Source organism: Pistacia vera, unplaced genomic scaffold (genome assembly GCF_008641045.1).
Source record: "Pistacia vera cultivar Batoury unplaced genomic scaffold, PisVer_v2 Contig462, whole genome shotgun sequence".
Classification (NCBI taxonomy): domain Eukaryota; kingdom Viridiplantae; phylum Streptophyta; class Magnoliopsida; order Sapindales; family Anacardiaceae; genus Pistacia; species Pistacia vera.
In genome coordinates, this window is record NW_022196293.1 from 164,887 (window position 1) to 179,620 (window position 14,734).

The following is a 14,734-nucleotide window of genomic DNA, read 5'->3' on the forward strand; positions in this document are numbered from 1 at the left end:
TGTACTCAAAATAAACTCTTATCACATTCTCATAGCCAAGATAAACTTACAAAATAGAGCAGAAACTTAAATAATTCCAGAAACAATATTCAAGAAGAATTTCTTAGCGAATTACATTACTTATCCACTGACAAAAACTGAAGAATTTGATCATGAGAGATGAAAACAAGCAAACAAGAATGGAAGAAAATAAAAAAAGACACAGATTAATAGTGATAGATTGGCTAACATTATCCTGTGTAGATATGAACACCAATAGCAATAAGGAAGATGGTGATGAGGGCAAAGTAAAGGATGGTGTGAACAAAGATGGAGGGGCCACTGGTTTGCATGTTCGCAAACTCCACGATTCTGCCTTTACCAGGAAGCTGGAACAACAACCCTGGAGTTAGCAGCACAAACAGCACAGTGGCTATAACTACTGGGCCCCAGTCTGCCATTTTCTTATCAGAATGTAACGAGTGATGAGTTGAGTTGACCTGCAATGAGAGAAGATGAGTAATAACTAATAAGTTGTGTAGGATTTAGGTTTGAGAGAAAGCAAGTGAAGCACTATAAAGTGGAAGTGTGGAGAAGATGGATTTAGATTGAGAAAGAGACAAAAGAGGGTGAATGGAGACAAAGAGGAAACTAGAGGGTGAAGAAAAGGTAAAATGGACCGGAAGATGTGCATTGGATGCCACGATGCTTTGACAGCTACGTGCACCTCCGTGACGGCACTGTTCGTCGTGCTTGGGCGGCATAACCAAGCGGAATTGAATTAGGTATTCCTCAAAAGTCCAGCCCAGCCCATTACAAGATTGATGCTTAACCCAATTTAGGGCCTACTAATATACATTCCGTGCTAGGCTCATGTATAGAGTAGAAAGTGGGCTCATGATATAAAATCATATATACCGGTCCATATCTTGTGATGTTATAATATTGATCCCACAGTATCATCAGAATGAATAGATTTATCGCTAAATATTGATCCGATAACATTAAAAAATGTCGTAGTTTTGCATTCTCTAACAATGAATTACACTCCTAAAGTTAGCTCAAGCCGCAGCACGTAGAGAATTGAGGATGTGTTGGGTCTTAGATAGATTTTAGCTCAAATGCTGTGCTTTGAATTGATTTTTGTTATCTTAAAAGATGGGCACCTTTAACAACTTCTCTTACATTTACATAGTTTCCTAGCGTTTCTTGGCTGTTATTATACATATATTCTAGACTTGTCTCAAGGTATTGCATTTGTAATCATAAGGTGAGCTTGTTAGTTGTTAAGTAATTTAGGTACCATCTGCTTTTAGTTTGAGCCCACCTTCCTATGTACATTTACTTTACCCATTCCTGAAATAAAGGTAAAACCAAACAAGGAAAGCATTCCGTAAACACATAGTCTTGGCTCTTCTTTCTTTACAAATGCACCTGCTTTTTCGTATTTTGTCTCTAATGCAATCTTTGGTAAAGGATCCACCTTCATCAATCTCTTAAAGCAACCAAAAAGAAGCATTCATGTGAAAAATAATTGGAAATTAATTTTAAAGAATGTGTTGTCTTTCCATCTTCATAAAGCAAATCCACTACCATTAACATACCTTTCCTCCCTTTTAAACCAACTGTCTTCTTCCACATTAAGTTTTGCATCCCCATCACTTCGCCACCAAGAAATTTAGTACCCTGAGTCTACTACATAATGGAAACGAGCATCACTCTTTTCAAAAATTTACAATTGAAGAGAAACTCTCTGTTCTTCACACATCTACTTTGAGAGAGAAACTAAGAGAGGAGAAGAAAACAAAGAAAGATGAGTACGGATTGGGGGCCGGTTGTTGTCGCTGTGGTATTGTTCATCCTTTTGTCTCCAGGGCTTCTCTTCCAGCTACCGGCAAGAACCAGGGTAATAGAGTTCGGAAACATGTACACCAGTGGAATTGCCATCCTCATTCATGCAATTATATACTTTTGCATAATCACTATCTTGATCATTGCAGTTGGCATTCACATACGTGCTGGTTGATCAAGTTATCCTGTCCTTGATAATTTTTTAACACGTTTTTTCTTTTTCGGACGAAGTTGTGGCTTCTAATTCTACCATCTTTGTCAATTCTAATTTTATTTTTCTTTTCATGAGCTTCTTGTTAATTGTTCTATGGTTGTGTGTGTGTATTTTGTTAAACATGGAAAGAAATGTATAATAATGAAACCTTTTCACTATGTTTGTCAATTCTACATGAAATTTGACTAGTCTAAGGCTGTCAATAGGCCTTGTGAAGGGTATGATTGTAATGACCTTATTTCGTTACATGAAACATGGAAAGAAATGTTCGTCAATTCCTGGATGTTGCATGATTTTATAGACTTTAGTTTTTGCACTTCAACACAAAGCAAAGAGTATCATTGTAATGACCTTATTTTCGGCAACTTTGATCCCAATCAAGATTGCAACGAAAGGAGATAGGCTGAAAGCTGAAAAATTATTTTACAATCACCACAGCCCCGGGCAGAAAGTTCTAATGTTAGTATTCTATGCAATGCCTGGCACCGTCAGTCTTAGACTAACCAGTAGAAGAAACATTTCAATTTCATTTTCTTAAGAGTTAATTACATTTCCTTACGTTCTAAGTCACAAAGCCACTGGGTGATTAGTGAGTACGCAAAAAATAACAAGCCATAATGGTTCTTACGAGGCTGGCTCACCAACCACTTAACCTAACATACATCAATAGCTAGAATAGCATCCTTACCAATGCAATCCAGAAAAGAAAAAGAAAACAAAGTTCCAAATACGAAGTCTCTTCTAAAGTATAGACCTAACACAACCAAGTCTTGGCATTTATACATTTTATTATAATAGAATATGAGCAAGTAATGATGCAAATGCCCAAAAATCAGCCATGCCAGACTTCTGAAAACAAAAAATTAACTAAGCACAGAGCAAGTAAACATGGCAAAATTTGTCTCCAATTCTTTCGTTCTTTCGTTTATTTCTCTTTCTTAAGCTCATACAACAGCCTAAATATACAGGCTTGGTCTTTAGCCCAATTAAAATGATGTAAACACTCAGATCTGTTTTATAGAAGTTAATACAACTACAAACGAACTGGATGTCTGGAACCAAGACTCATACCCAGAAACCCGGTAACCGGTTCATCCGGTATAGATGTGGACGTGAACAGCCAAGATGAGGATGGCATAGAGCGTAAAGAAGATAAGAGTATGAACAGCAATAGCCTTGCCGTTGGTCTTCAGGCTACCAAACTCCAACTGGCGGTTGTGTCCCGGTAACTGAAACAGAAGCCCCGGTTGCAGCAACACAAAGAGTACCACACCGATAACAACGGGGCCCCAGTCGGCCATAGTTGAAAGATGAAGAAGCGGTTAAAAAAAGAGAAGGGATAGGCCGCTAGCTTTAATGAAACGCTAGAAGATGAAGAGGGAAAGGAATAACCGAATAAGTAAAACCAAGTTAAAGAGTGAAGGTGAAAGTGATAGTTTGGGAATAATAAGATTTTGCAAGCACAAGAAAGACATTGAATAGGTTGCGGGCGTGGCGTGGGCTGTCTGGTCTTTGACTCTTGATGCATGTGCTCGAGAGTAAGTGGCTTTATTAAACAGAGCCACGTCGTCGTTTTGCGATGAGGTGGGGCATTTTGTAGAATGAAATTACAGACATGTTCATTTTAAGAAAAATTAGTACCTAATTTATTCTTTATTATTATTATTATTATCCCTTAAAAGAAAAAGGAATGAGATAATGGATCCAGTTTCTTCCAGGCTCTGTATTTGACTAAATTCTTGGTTCGATCGTTAAGCTAATATACTCTTTTGGAAAAGCTTGAAGAGTAGACAGAAATGGATGGTGATGGAAGCATTAAAGCACCAACCACTAGGAGCTGGGTGGTAATTTGCAATTGATTACGAAAAACAATATGATTGATTGTGCTTCACATAATCTACAAAAAATGATGCCATCCCTTATCCCTAACAACCAAATTAAAGTGAAGCAGAATTACACTCCTAAAGTTAGCTCAAGCCGCAGCACGTAGAGAATTGAGGATGTGTTGGGTCTTAGATAGATTTTAGCTCAAATGCTGTGCTTTGAATTGATTTTTGTTATCTTAAAAGATGGGCACCTTTAACAACTTCTCTTACATTTACATAGTTTCCTAGCGTTTCTTGGCTGTTATTATACATATATTCTAGACTTGTCTCAAGGTATTGCATTTGTAATCATAAGGTGAGCTTGTTAGTTGTTAAGTAATTTAGGTACCATCTGCTTTTAGTTTGAGCCCACCTTCCTATGTACATTTACTTTACCCATTCCTGAAATAAAGGTAAAACCAAACAAGGAAAGCATTCCGTAAACACATAGTCTTGGCTCTTCTTTCTTTACAAATGCACCTGCTTTTTCGTATTTTGTCTCTAATGCAATCTTTGGTAAAGGATCCACCTTCATCAATCTCTTAAAGCAACCAAAAAGAAGCATTCATGTGAAAAATAATTGGAAATTAATTTTAAAGAATGTGTTGTCTTTCCATCTTCATAAAGCAAATCCACTACCATTAACATACCTTTCCTCCCTTTTAAACCAACTGTCTTCTTCCACATTAAGTTTTGCATCCCCATCACTTCGCCACCAAGAAATTTAGTACCCTGAGTCTACTACATAATGGAAACGAGCATCACTCTTTTCAAAAATTTACAATTGAAGAGAAACTCTCTGTTCTTCACACATCTACTTTGAGAGAGAAACTAAGAGAGGAGAAGAAAACAAAGAAAGATGAGTACGGATTGGGGGCCGGTTGTTGTCGCTGTGGTATTGTTCATCCTTTTGTCTCCAGGGCTTCTCTTCCAGCTACCGGCAAGAACCAGGGTAATAGAGTTCGGAAACATGTACACCAGTGGAATTGCCATCCTCATTCATGCAATTATATACTTTTGCATAATCACTATCTTGATCATTGCAGTTGGCATTCACATACGTGCTGGTTGATCAAGTTATCCTGTCCTTGATAATTTTTTAACACGTTTTTTCTTTTTCGGACGAAGTTGTGGCTTCTAATTCTACCATCTTTGTCAATTCTAATTTAATTTTTCTTTTCATGAGCTTCTTGTTAATTGTTCTATGGTTGTGTGTGTGTATTTTGTTAAACATGGAAAGAAATGTATAATAATGAAACCTTTTCACTATGTTTGTCAATTCTACATGAAATTTGACTAGTCTAAGGCTGTCAATAGGCCTTGTGAAGGGTATGATTGTAATGACCTTATTTCGTTACATGAAACATGGAAAGAAATGTTCGTCAATTCCTGGATGTTGCATGATTTTATAGACTTTAGTTTTTGCACTTCAACACAAAGCAAAGAGTATCATTGTAATGACCTTATTTTCGGCAACTTTGATCCCAATCAAGATTGCAACGAAAGGAGATAGGCTGAAAGCTGAAAAATTATTTTACAATCACCACAGCCCCGGGCAGAAAGTTCTAATGTTAGTATTCTATGCAATGCCTGGCACCGTCAGTCTTAGACTAACCAGTAGAAGAAACATTTCAATTTCATTTTCTTAAGAGTTAATTACATTTCCTTACGTTCTAAGTCACAAAGCCACTGGGTGATTAGTGAGTACGCAAAAAATAACAAGCCATAATGGTTCTTACGAGGCTGGCTCACCAACCACTTAACCTAACATACATCAATAGCTAGAATAGCATCCTTACCAATGCAATCCAGAAAAGAAAAAGAAAACAAAGTTCCAAATACGAAGTCTCTTCTAAAGTATAGACCTAACACAACCAAGTCTTGGCATTTATACATTTAATTATAATAGAATATGAGCAAGTAATGATGCAAATGCCCAAAAATCAGCCATGCCAGACTTCTGAAAACAAAAAATTAACTAAGCACAGAGCAAGTAAACATGGCAAAATTTGTCTCCAATTCTTTCGTTCTTTCGTTTATTTCTCTTTCTTAAGCTCATACAACAGCCTAAATATACAGGCTTGGTCTTTAGCCCAATTAAAATGATGTAAACACTCAGATCTGTTTTATAGAAGTTAATACAACTACAAACGAACTGGATGTCTGGAACCAAGACTCATACCCAGAAACCCGGTAACCAGTTCATCCGGTATAGATGTGGACGTGAACAGCCAAGATGAGGATGGCATAGAGCGTAAAGAAGATAAGAGTATGAACAGCAATAGCCTTGCCGTTGGTCTTCAGGCTACCAAACTCCAACTGGCGGTTGTGTCCCGGTAACTGAAACAGAAGCCCCGGTTGCAGCAACACAAAGAGTACCACACCGATAACAACGGGGCCCCAGTCGGCCATAGTTGAAAGATGAAGAAGCGGTTAAAAAAAGAGAAGGGATAGGCCGCTAGCTTTAATGAAACGCTAGAAGATGAAGAGGGAAAGGAATAACCGAATAAGTAAAACCAAGTTAAAGAGTGAAGGTGAAAGTGATAGTTTGGGAATAATAAGATTTTGCAAGCACAAGAAAGACATTGAATAGGTTGCGGGCGTGGCGTGGGCTGTCTGGTCTTTGACTCTTGATGCATGTGCTCGAGAGTAAGTGGCTTTATTAAACAGAGCCACGTCGTCGTTTTGCGATGAGGTGGGGCATTTTGTAGAATGAAATTACAGACATGTTCATTTTAAGAAAAATTAGTACCTAATTTATTCTTTATTATTATTATTATTATCCCTTAAAAGAAAAAGGAATGAGATAATGGATCCAGTTTCTTCCAGGCTCTGTATTTGACTAAATTCTTGGTGCGATCGTTAAGCTAATATACTCTTTTGGAAAAGCTTGAAGAGTAGACAGAAATGGATGGTGATGGAAGCATTAAAGCACCAACCACTAGGAGCTGGGTGGTAATTTGCAATTGATTACGAAAAACAATATGATTGATTGTGCTTCACATAATCTACAAAAAATGATGCCATCCCTTATCCCTAACAACCAAATTAAAGCGACAAAACATTAAAAAACAGTATAAAGTTGACAATTGATATGGTAGTGGCACATTTTTTTATAGCTTTATGGGATTCCTATTTTTCACCTTATGGACCTGGACCAATAATGTTGAAGCCTTCTTTATATGCCAGCTGCTATATTATTCTTCAAGAGTTGAAGCTAGATGCTCAACTGAGAAGTGAGACGGTTTCTTGGTGAAGTTTAGGATGCATGATTGGGCTGCTCCGCTCATAGCTGCGGCTCTGTTTGCGTTTCTGGCACCGGGGTTGGTGTTGCAAATCCCTGGAAAGAATCGACCTATGGATTTTTTCAACATGAAGACTAGTTTGGCTGCCATGTTTGTGCATACCGTTCTCTATGGTTTGTTTCTTATTTTATTTTTTATTGTTCTTCATGTCCACCTCTATGCCTAGGGAGCTGAGAGGGTCTCCGAAAGTAGAGCAAATTAAGGCATACACCTTCTTGGCTCACTCGCAATTTTCTTATTTCAATTTGTTGTCTTCCAGTTACTACCGCTGTTCAATATAACCTAAGCTTGCATAAAGACTGATTTTTGCGTTCATCAAAAGATTTATAGTTGCTATGCACTTCCAAGTTCCAAGTTCACCCTTTTCATTTTAGCCTCTGCTTTCTCTGAACTCCTAAATGATTTTTTTTTTCTTATGCCTTATACAGTAATCTTAACAGATTTTTTTGTGGTCTTTCTTTCTTTCTTTTTTTTTTTTTTAATTCTGTTCTAAAAACAAATGAAAATCATATTTTTCAGTAACTATTGGTAGATTCAATTAAATTGATATTAGCACTTCAAGCCAGGTTAATTCAATGGCTGTTATCAATTTGGTTATGAGAACATAACTAAACACTGAAGTTAAACTAGTATAAATATGGCGACAGAGAGAGAGCCTCAGATGCTTTGTTTAGTTCATAACCGATATCTCCCCAGTCCCCATAACGCCATAAGTGTAGTCCTGGAAGTGGAAATAATTGCATGGGCTAAAACATTCATAACACTATCAGCAATAATGGCTGCTGAGCTCTCTTCGATCAGTACATGTGAATGCAATTCTGTGTACCATTGAAGTTAATCGAATCTTTCACCACACAATTGATTGTGAAATCCTATCTCAGCTAAATTAACACCAAGTAATTTAGGAAGTAAGCTTTGCAAATTACTAACCAATCAAATCATGAATATCGTCTTATAACCTTGATAAAGCTAATGGAGAATTATACAGTTTTTTTGGTCATGTATACGGAAGAACAAGATCTATAATTTACTAACAAGTTTCAGTTCACTGTCACCCAAAAAGAAAAACAGATGAAAAGATAACAAATAATGGAATCTGAATTCAGAAAGCTAAGAGCCTACGTACATATGAACACCAATAGCTAACAAGAAGATACAGATAAGAGAAAAGTAAAGAATGGAATGAACCAGAATAGAAGCTCCACTCGTCTGAAAATTCCCAAACTCTATACACTTGTTACGACCCGGAACTTGAATGAGTAAGCCCGGCGTCAACAGGATGAAGAGCACCACCGCCACAAAAACAGGCCCCCAATCTGACATCTTGGTGGGTCTGGCTTTGGATTATGGCTCTAATGACAAATAAAGCAAATTTAGAGTGGAAATGAAATGAGAAAGAGGAGGGTATTCATTATAAAGGACATGACATGTTTTGCTTTAGGAAGAAGAGACAAGAAATCGGTGACTAGGAAAAGCAAAGGTTAGAGAATCAAGCTATTGGATTCACATCATCACATGACACATGCACTACCATTCCAATCCAACGAAGCTTCGTCACTTTCACTTACAATACAAAACTACAAGTTTTTCATAATTCATTGTTAGGTACTTCAATAATTTAGGGGAAGTCCAGGATGAATTTTAATAGTTGTGGGCATTATTTCTTTCCTTGTAATGAGGCCAAACGTCATAGGAAATCAGTAAAAAAAAAAAACAAAATTAAATTAAATGAAACCCTTAAACTATTAATACATTGAGGTTGTTTTACAATGATAGCAACCAATGTGCATAAACTCTGAATGGTTAAAAATAGAAAAGCACTTTCTGTTTCTGAGAATCTGGTTGCTTATAGAGTTGAAAATTCTGGCACTTACTTTTTGCGTTATGTTTAAAGCAGGATTGAAATTTGATTCCATAATATTTGCAAGAAGCTGTGGGCCGGCTGTGGCTGTGGCTGTGGCGTCCCCACACTTTTTCTTAATTAATTAATAGGTAGTCGGTAGCCCTGTTTGACGACGGTCTTGTGTCCAACTGGCCATTATGCTCTTCAGCTGGATTTCTGCTCATCATTCTTTCTTCAAAATTCAAACAAAAATTAAGCTCCACCGCAGACCAGTCAATTTCTTTTATTAGTTAAAATGAATTAAAATAACAATTTTCATTTTTACTTTTTGGTGTTCTTCTGAAACTGCAGCTCACTTCAACATGGGCCGAAAATCACTTTACCAACTTATCATGACCATGGCCCATAAGTGGCGGGCTCAGGAGCCACGAACAAATGTTCGTCTTTTAAATTGGAAATGACTCGTAAAACGTGCACTGAAATTGCTCATTTTGTTTCCCACTTCAGTTATTATAAAACATCAATGTTTCCCACTATCCTTATGAAATTATGAAACCCAAATTCCACTACCAATTTTGCATGAATAAAAGGATTCAGATATTGATTGTGGCGAGAAATTATTATTTTATTTTATTTTTTGTCAACTCTTTACAATGATTATGCCGGGAGATTGCTCCTGGAAAATGAAAAAGAAGAACATCAACAACTGGGCCATTGACCTGCCTGGTTGAAGCCCAACATGTTTTATATAAATTTCAGAACCACCACAACATGTCATTTTAAGTCAATTCTTTCATTTTCCCAAGTCCATCCTCTGTGCCCTACGCCTACCTTCATCAAAGTTGAGTTCCCATTTGATAATAATTTTGATAAGCCATTAACTCGTTGCCGGGACTTTTTCACTCTACAATCGATATAATAATAGGGCCAAGAAGAACAAGAAGAGGACAAGGTTGATTGGCTGTTCGGGATGGGCATGGGCCGGGGCAGGGCTAGGGACCCCTATCTCCGGCCCTAACTCGAAGGCCCAAGGGAATTCCTCGATCCCGACCCGTAGCCTGCTCGGAGAATTCGGGAATCCCCGAATAAACCCCGTTCCCCATTTGGGGGTTTTGTGTCTTTTTGTGTCCTTACTACCATTTTCTCCAAATTATAATATACCTTCAAAAAATAAATTAAATTCATAATGATTTATTGATTTATTATAATCAATCAAAACACCAAATTATATATTATATATATGTGTTATATACATTATACTATATACCATATATAATGTATAATATACAATGTATAATGTCGAATGTATAACTTTTGTTTCATAGCATTAACATATTATATATAATATATAATATATATTACAAATATTTATAATGATTTATTATATTTAATCTAGTTTTATTTATTACGTATTTGTATATGGTTTCATAAAACACTTACACAATTATAATTTGTTATTGTATAATATATGATTGATTTCCAAATATATGGACTATATATGATTGATTTTTAATTATTAAAATTAATATAGGTATATATAATATATATGATTGACTTTTTAATATATATATATATATATATTATATATATTATATATATATTATATATTATATATAGATAAAAATATAAAATTGATTTCCAAATACAAGCTAGGTCGAGGATTTCGGGACCAGGCTAGGGCAAGACCTATCCTGACCGGCCTCAAATTTCGAGACTAATTTGGGTCTGATCCAGCCCAAATCTCGAATGATCGAGGAAACTCTGGTCGTTTGGGTAGGTAGAACGGGTCTCACAAGATCGGGTTTTATACCCATTCCTATTAGTGAGGACCTTGTTGGAGATAGTACGGACTTGGATAGGCTGAAATTTAAACTAGATTTTACATTCTTGAAAATCCAAAAATAATTATTATTTTTATAATGTTCGTTTCAATTAAATCTTACTATGAATATTCAATGGGTTGCTCTATCACTTCTTGAATTCAAAGACCAACATTATTAATGTATAGAAAAGCATATTCTTTCTCATTATCTGGATTATAATTTCTCGTAAATCCACATCCAGAAGCAGGAAATAATAAAGTTAAGATGAAGATGAAGATGAGCGACAGTGTGTGGAGGTGGGAGTTGGAGAGATGCGGCTATTCGTGGCAGAAAGGGCGTTTTCTAAATCGTGCTGCCAAAAATTTGGAAGGCTTTGGGTTGGGGTCCAGTCCAATTGGCCCCAGAGCAGGAAAAATAATAGATGAGATGAAGATGAAGATGAAGATGAGCGACAGGTTGTGTGGAGGTGGGAGTTGGAGAGATGCGGCTAGTCAGTGGCGAAAGGGCGTTTTCAAATGTGCCGCCAAAAATTTGGAAGGCTTGGGTTGGGGTCCAGTCCAATTGGCCCATTTGATTAATAACTGCATATCTAGACATCTGGCTTTGGCTTTAACGATCCCATCATTCAATTTAAACATTTTTTAATCACATTCTTTTTGTGATAAGACCAGCGTATTTCAAATTTCAACCCCCGTTTGCCACGAGGATTTTATATTCACATCATGGACGAAACGACAAAGTAAAGATATACAAATAGTGTGTACTTGTCAAAGAGGGAGCTTTTGGTTGATGAATGAACAGTTAAAAAAAAAAAAAACATTGGGTGCGTTTGGTTTAGTATTTGGATGGATTTTGGATAGTATAGTTATGGATATGGGAGTATTACGAGGTAAATTTAAAAATTTATAAAAAAACCCTAAGTTTACTAATTTAACTAAAGACCAACATGTAAAATGACAAAAAAACCCCACCATCTGCAGTGTCAGATTCCGGCCACCAGCCGGAATCGGCCGGAAAATTCGTTACGACACAGACTTGTCGGATCTGTGCCGTAACAGTCGTTATGGCCTTTTGGCTAGATCCATGGTGGATCTGGCCGGAAAAGACCAGATCTACGGTTTGTTTTGGCCGTCGACGGCCGGAAAAGGCAAAACGACGGCCATCTTTGGCCGTCAGCGACGGCCAAAGATGTGGCCGTCGTTTTCGGTCAACGACGGCCAAGATTTGGCCGTCGTTTTCGGTCAACGACAGCCATTTCTTTGGCGTCGCTGACGGCCAGATCTGGCCTTTTCCGGCCAGATCCGTGGTGGATCTGGCCGGAAAAGGCCACAGCGGTGAACTTCCGGCCATTTCTGGTCGGAAGTTTGGCCGTTGTACAGATTCCGGCTATCACCGACGGTGGTTGCCGGAATCTGACAAGTTGGGTTGATGGGGGTGTTTTTGTTAATTTTTAAACTTTTTTTTCAGGGGGTATTTAGTGAAATTAATAACCTTATGGGGTTAAAATGTAATTAAAAAAAATAGGGTAATATTTTGAAAATATTATACCAAACGCTATTTGAAAAATAGGATCCAGAATAGGGATAAAAATATTAAACCAAACGCATACAAAAAGATTATTCCAGCTGTCCTCTATTGTGTAATTTCAGTAATTTTTATTTTCTTTTGGTACAAAAAGATTCCAAAACTTTATGGTACAAGTCTCTGTTAAGTCAATTTTATATATTCTGTTGTTATCGAGACGTGTGCATGCATGGATATTTTTAAAAATTAAAATCTCAAAAATTTGGTGTACATAAATAAATTGTAATATACATTTTTAAAAAGCTTTTAAAAAAATTTCTCCATTTTAATGACTAAAAAATATTAAATCATCCAATTTGATAGCTTGCTATTCAAAATGAAATACTTGTCTTCTTCTTCTACATTTTTGTTGGCAAGTGGTTCTAAAGATGACCTCAAAGCCAAATTTCTTTATGTTTTTTACCCATTAATTTATGTTACAAAATTCGTTTTCTCTTCTCTAGTTGCTTTGTCGGCTGTCGCAAAGGACAAAATATACCATGTGAGTTGTATTTTATTTAACCCCAGGTTAGGTATAATAAAAAGAAAGCAATTGTTTTTTTCGCATTTATTTTATTTATTTAATGCCGAATATTATAATTCTGTATTTTTATTCAGAAAATGACATCCCCTTTTTAAAAATTTCACCAATTTTTACTTGTTGGATCAATCGACCCGTTGTCTTTCTTTACAAGATAAATCTTTAATTTATTTCGACAAATTCTTAAGTATATTACTTAAGAGATCTTGCATTTGAGTCTTTTTTCGATTGCAAATAAGGATAACAATTAGAGTTTTTATCCAACCGATAGTTTTAAGATCATAAAGGCTTGATTGGGGTGTATGATAAGTTGGGTTGGACAACCCGGTCATAAAAATAAATAAAAAATCATTAATTTAATTAATCCATACAACTTGGTCTTCTTTCTTATGTTCCTCTTTATTTTTGCAAAAATTAAAGTGATTTAATAATTTAGAACGCATGTGAAATAAAAGCTACTTGATAGTGAAAGCTTTGACACTTGACATGAATATACATGAACCAAGAAAGAGACATTTTCTTATACAAATAATTATGTGATATTACGTTTCTATTCCCATCTGGAGCAAATGACATCCCCTTAATTAAAATTTTCACCAATTTTTACATGTTGGATCAACGACCCTTTGTCTTTTCTTACAATATTAATGATTAATTTAATTCATAGAGACTATTGAAATATATTATCCAAGAGATTCTAAATTTGAGTCTTTCTTCAATTATTAATGGGAGTAGGTACTCAAACTCTTATCCGGCAGGTACTTTCAGGATCCCAACACCCTTGGTCATAAAAAAAAAAAAAAAAAAAAAAAAATCATTGGTTTAATTAATCCATGCAACTTGGTCTTCTTATGTTTCTCTTTACTTTTGCAAAAATTAAAGTGATTTAATAATTTAGAACGCATGTGAAATAAAAGCTACTTGATAGTGAAAGCTTTGACACATGACATGAATATATATGAACCAAGAAAGAGATATTTTCTTATACAAATAATTATGTGATATTACGTTTCTATTCGCATCTGGACCATTATTATAATCATTGGATTACTAAATATAAAGTTATAAACCCAACAATTAATGTAAATCTAATACTATTTTCAAACCCAAAACTTAATTTAGGGGTAAGCATGAGTAGCAGATAGAATTAAAACCTACGGATAGAACTGGAATCGAAATTGGAATCTACCAAGAACTGACATTGTGCAGGTAGGTTCCAGTTCCATTTTTTTGGAACCGACACTGAGCGATTTCGGTTCCGATTCTTACATGTGGAGGAACCGAAATCGGAAAAAAAAAACTCTGCAATGGGTACCCAGCTTGGAACCTCTAGCGGGTACTCGGTTTGGAACATGTTTTGGAACCTGGGTTGAAATAAAATATATGTGAAGAATGGGAGGTCAATTGTACTTTTACATATAAAAAAAATTAATAATAGAAAAAATTAAATTTTTACAATAACCTAATTAAATAAATATACAATTATACTTATTACATATAACTACACCATATAAAAAACTTTAATATATTAATATTAAAATTTTGATTAATTAAATATATAATTGGAATTAGGACCAATTGAAAGTGTTTTAATGTTATAAAAATAATTATTTTTGAATAAAATAGTATATTTGATTGAATAATAATATAATATTTAGTTTTTAACTTCAATTATCAATTATCAAGTTCTAAGTATATCTATAGTAAATAAATAAATAAATAATTATATATGATAAATTGACACACATTA

At 35.6% G+C, this 14,734-nt stretch overlaps 5 protein-coding genes across 5 annotated transcripts; 3 read left to right on the plus strand and 2 right to left on the minus strand.

The window, feature by feature from the left end:
- On the minus strand, positions 1–720 carry LOC116145590. The gene has a single exon (XM_031431043.1). It carries the CDS (start codon positions 438–440, stop codon positions 231–233), a length of 210 nt encoding a protein of 69 aa, XP_031286903.1. The 5' UTR covers positions 441–720; the 3' UTR covers positions 1–230.
- Positions 721–1,562: 842 nt separating this feature from the next.
- On the plus strand, positions 1,563–2,115 carry LOC116145592. The gene has a single exon (XM_031431047.1). The coding sequence runs from the start codon at positions 1,793–1,795 to the stop codon at positions 2,003–2,005; it is 213 nt and encodes a 70-aa protein (XP_031286907.1). The 5' UTR covers positions 1,563–1,792; the 3' UTR covers positions 2,006–2,115.
- A 2,422-nt stretch (positions 2,116–4,537) lies between these two features.
- On the plus strand, positions 4,538–5,069 carry LOC116145597. The gene has a single exon (XM_031431051.1). The coding sequence runs from the start codon at positions 4,769–4,771 to the stop codon at positions 4,979–4,981; it is 213 nt and encodes a 70-aa protein (XP_031286911.1). The 5' UTR covers positions 4,538–4,768; the 3' UTR covers positions 4,982–5,069.
- Positions 5,070–6,111: 1,042 nt separating this feature from the next.
- LOC116145557 lies at positions 6,112–8,625 on the minus strand. Its single transcript, XM_031431008.1, is given in 2 exon segments — positions 6,112–6,367; positions 8,341–8,625. Coding segments are annotated over 2 exon segments (453 nt in total). The 5' UTR covers positions 8,538–8,625.
- Positions 7,051–7,573, plus strand: LOC116145556. Its single transcript, XM_031431006.1, has one exon. The coding sequence runs from the start codon at positions 7,174–7,176 to the stop codon at positions 7,378–7,380; it is 207 nt and encodes a 68-aa protein (XP_031286866.1). The 5' UTR covers positions 7,051–7,173; the 3' UTR covers positions 7,381–7,573.
- Positions 8,626–14,734: the final 6,109 nt, after the last annotated feature.

Coding starts and splice junctions, on each gene's coding strand:
- LOC116145590 (XM_031431043.1), bottom strand. CDS start 440: ATGGCAGACTGGGGCCCAGTAGTTATAGCCACTGTGCTGTTTGTGCTG.
- LOC116145592 (XM_031431047.1), top strand. CDS start 1,793: ATGAGTACGGATTGGGGGCCGGTTGTTGTCGCTGTGGTATTGTTCATC.
- LOC116145597 (XM_031431051.1), top strand. CDS start 4,769: ATGAGTACGGATTGGGGGCCGGTTGTTGTCGCTGTGGTATTGTTCATC.
- LOC116145556 (XM_031431006.1), top strand. CDS start 7,174: ATGCATGATTGGGCTGCTCCGCTCATAGCTGCGGCTCTGTTTGCGTTT.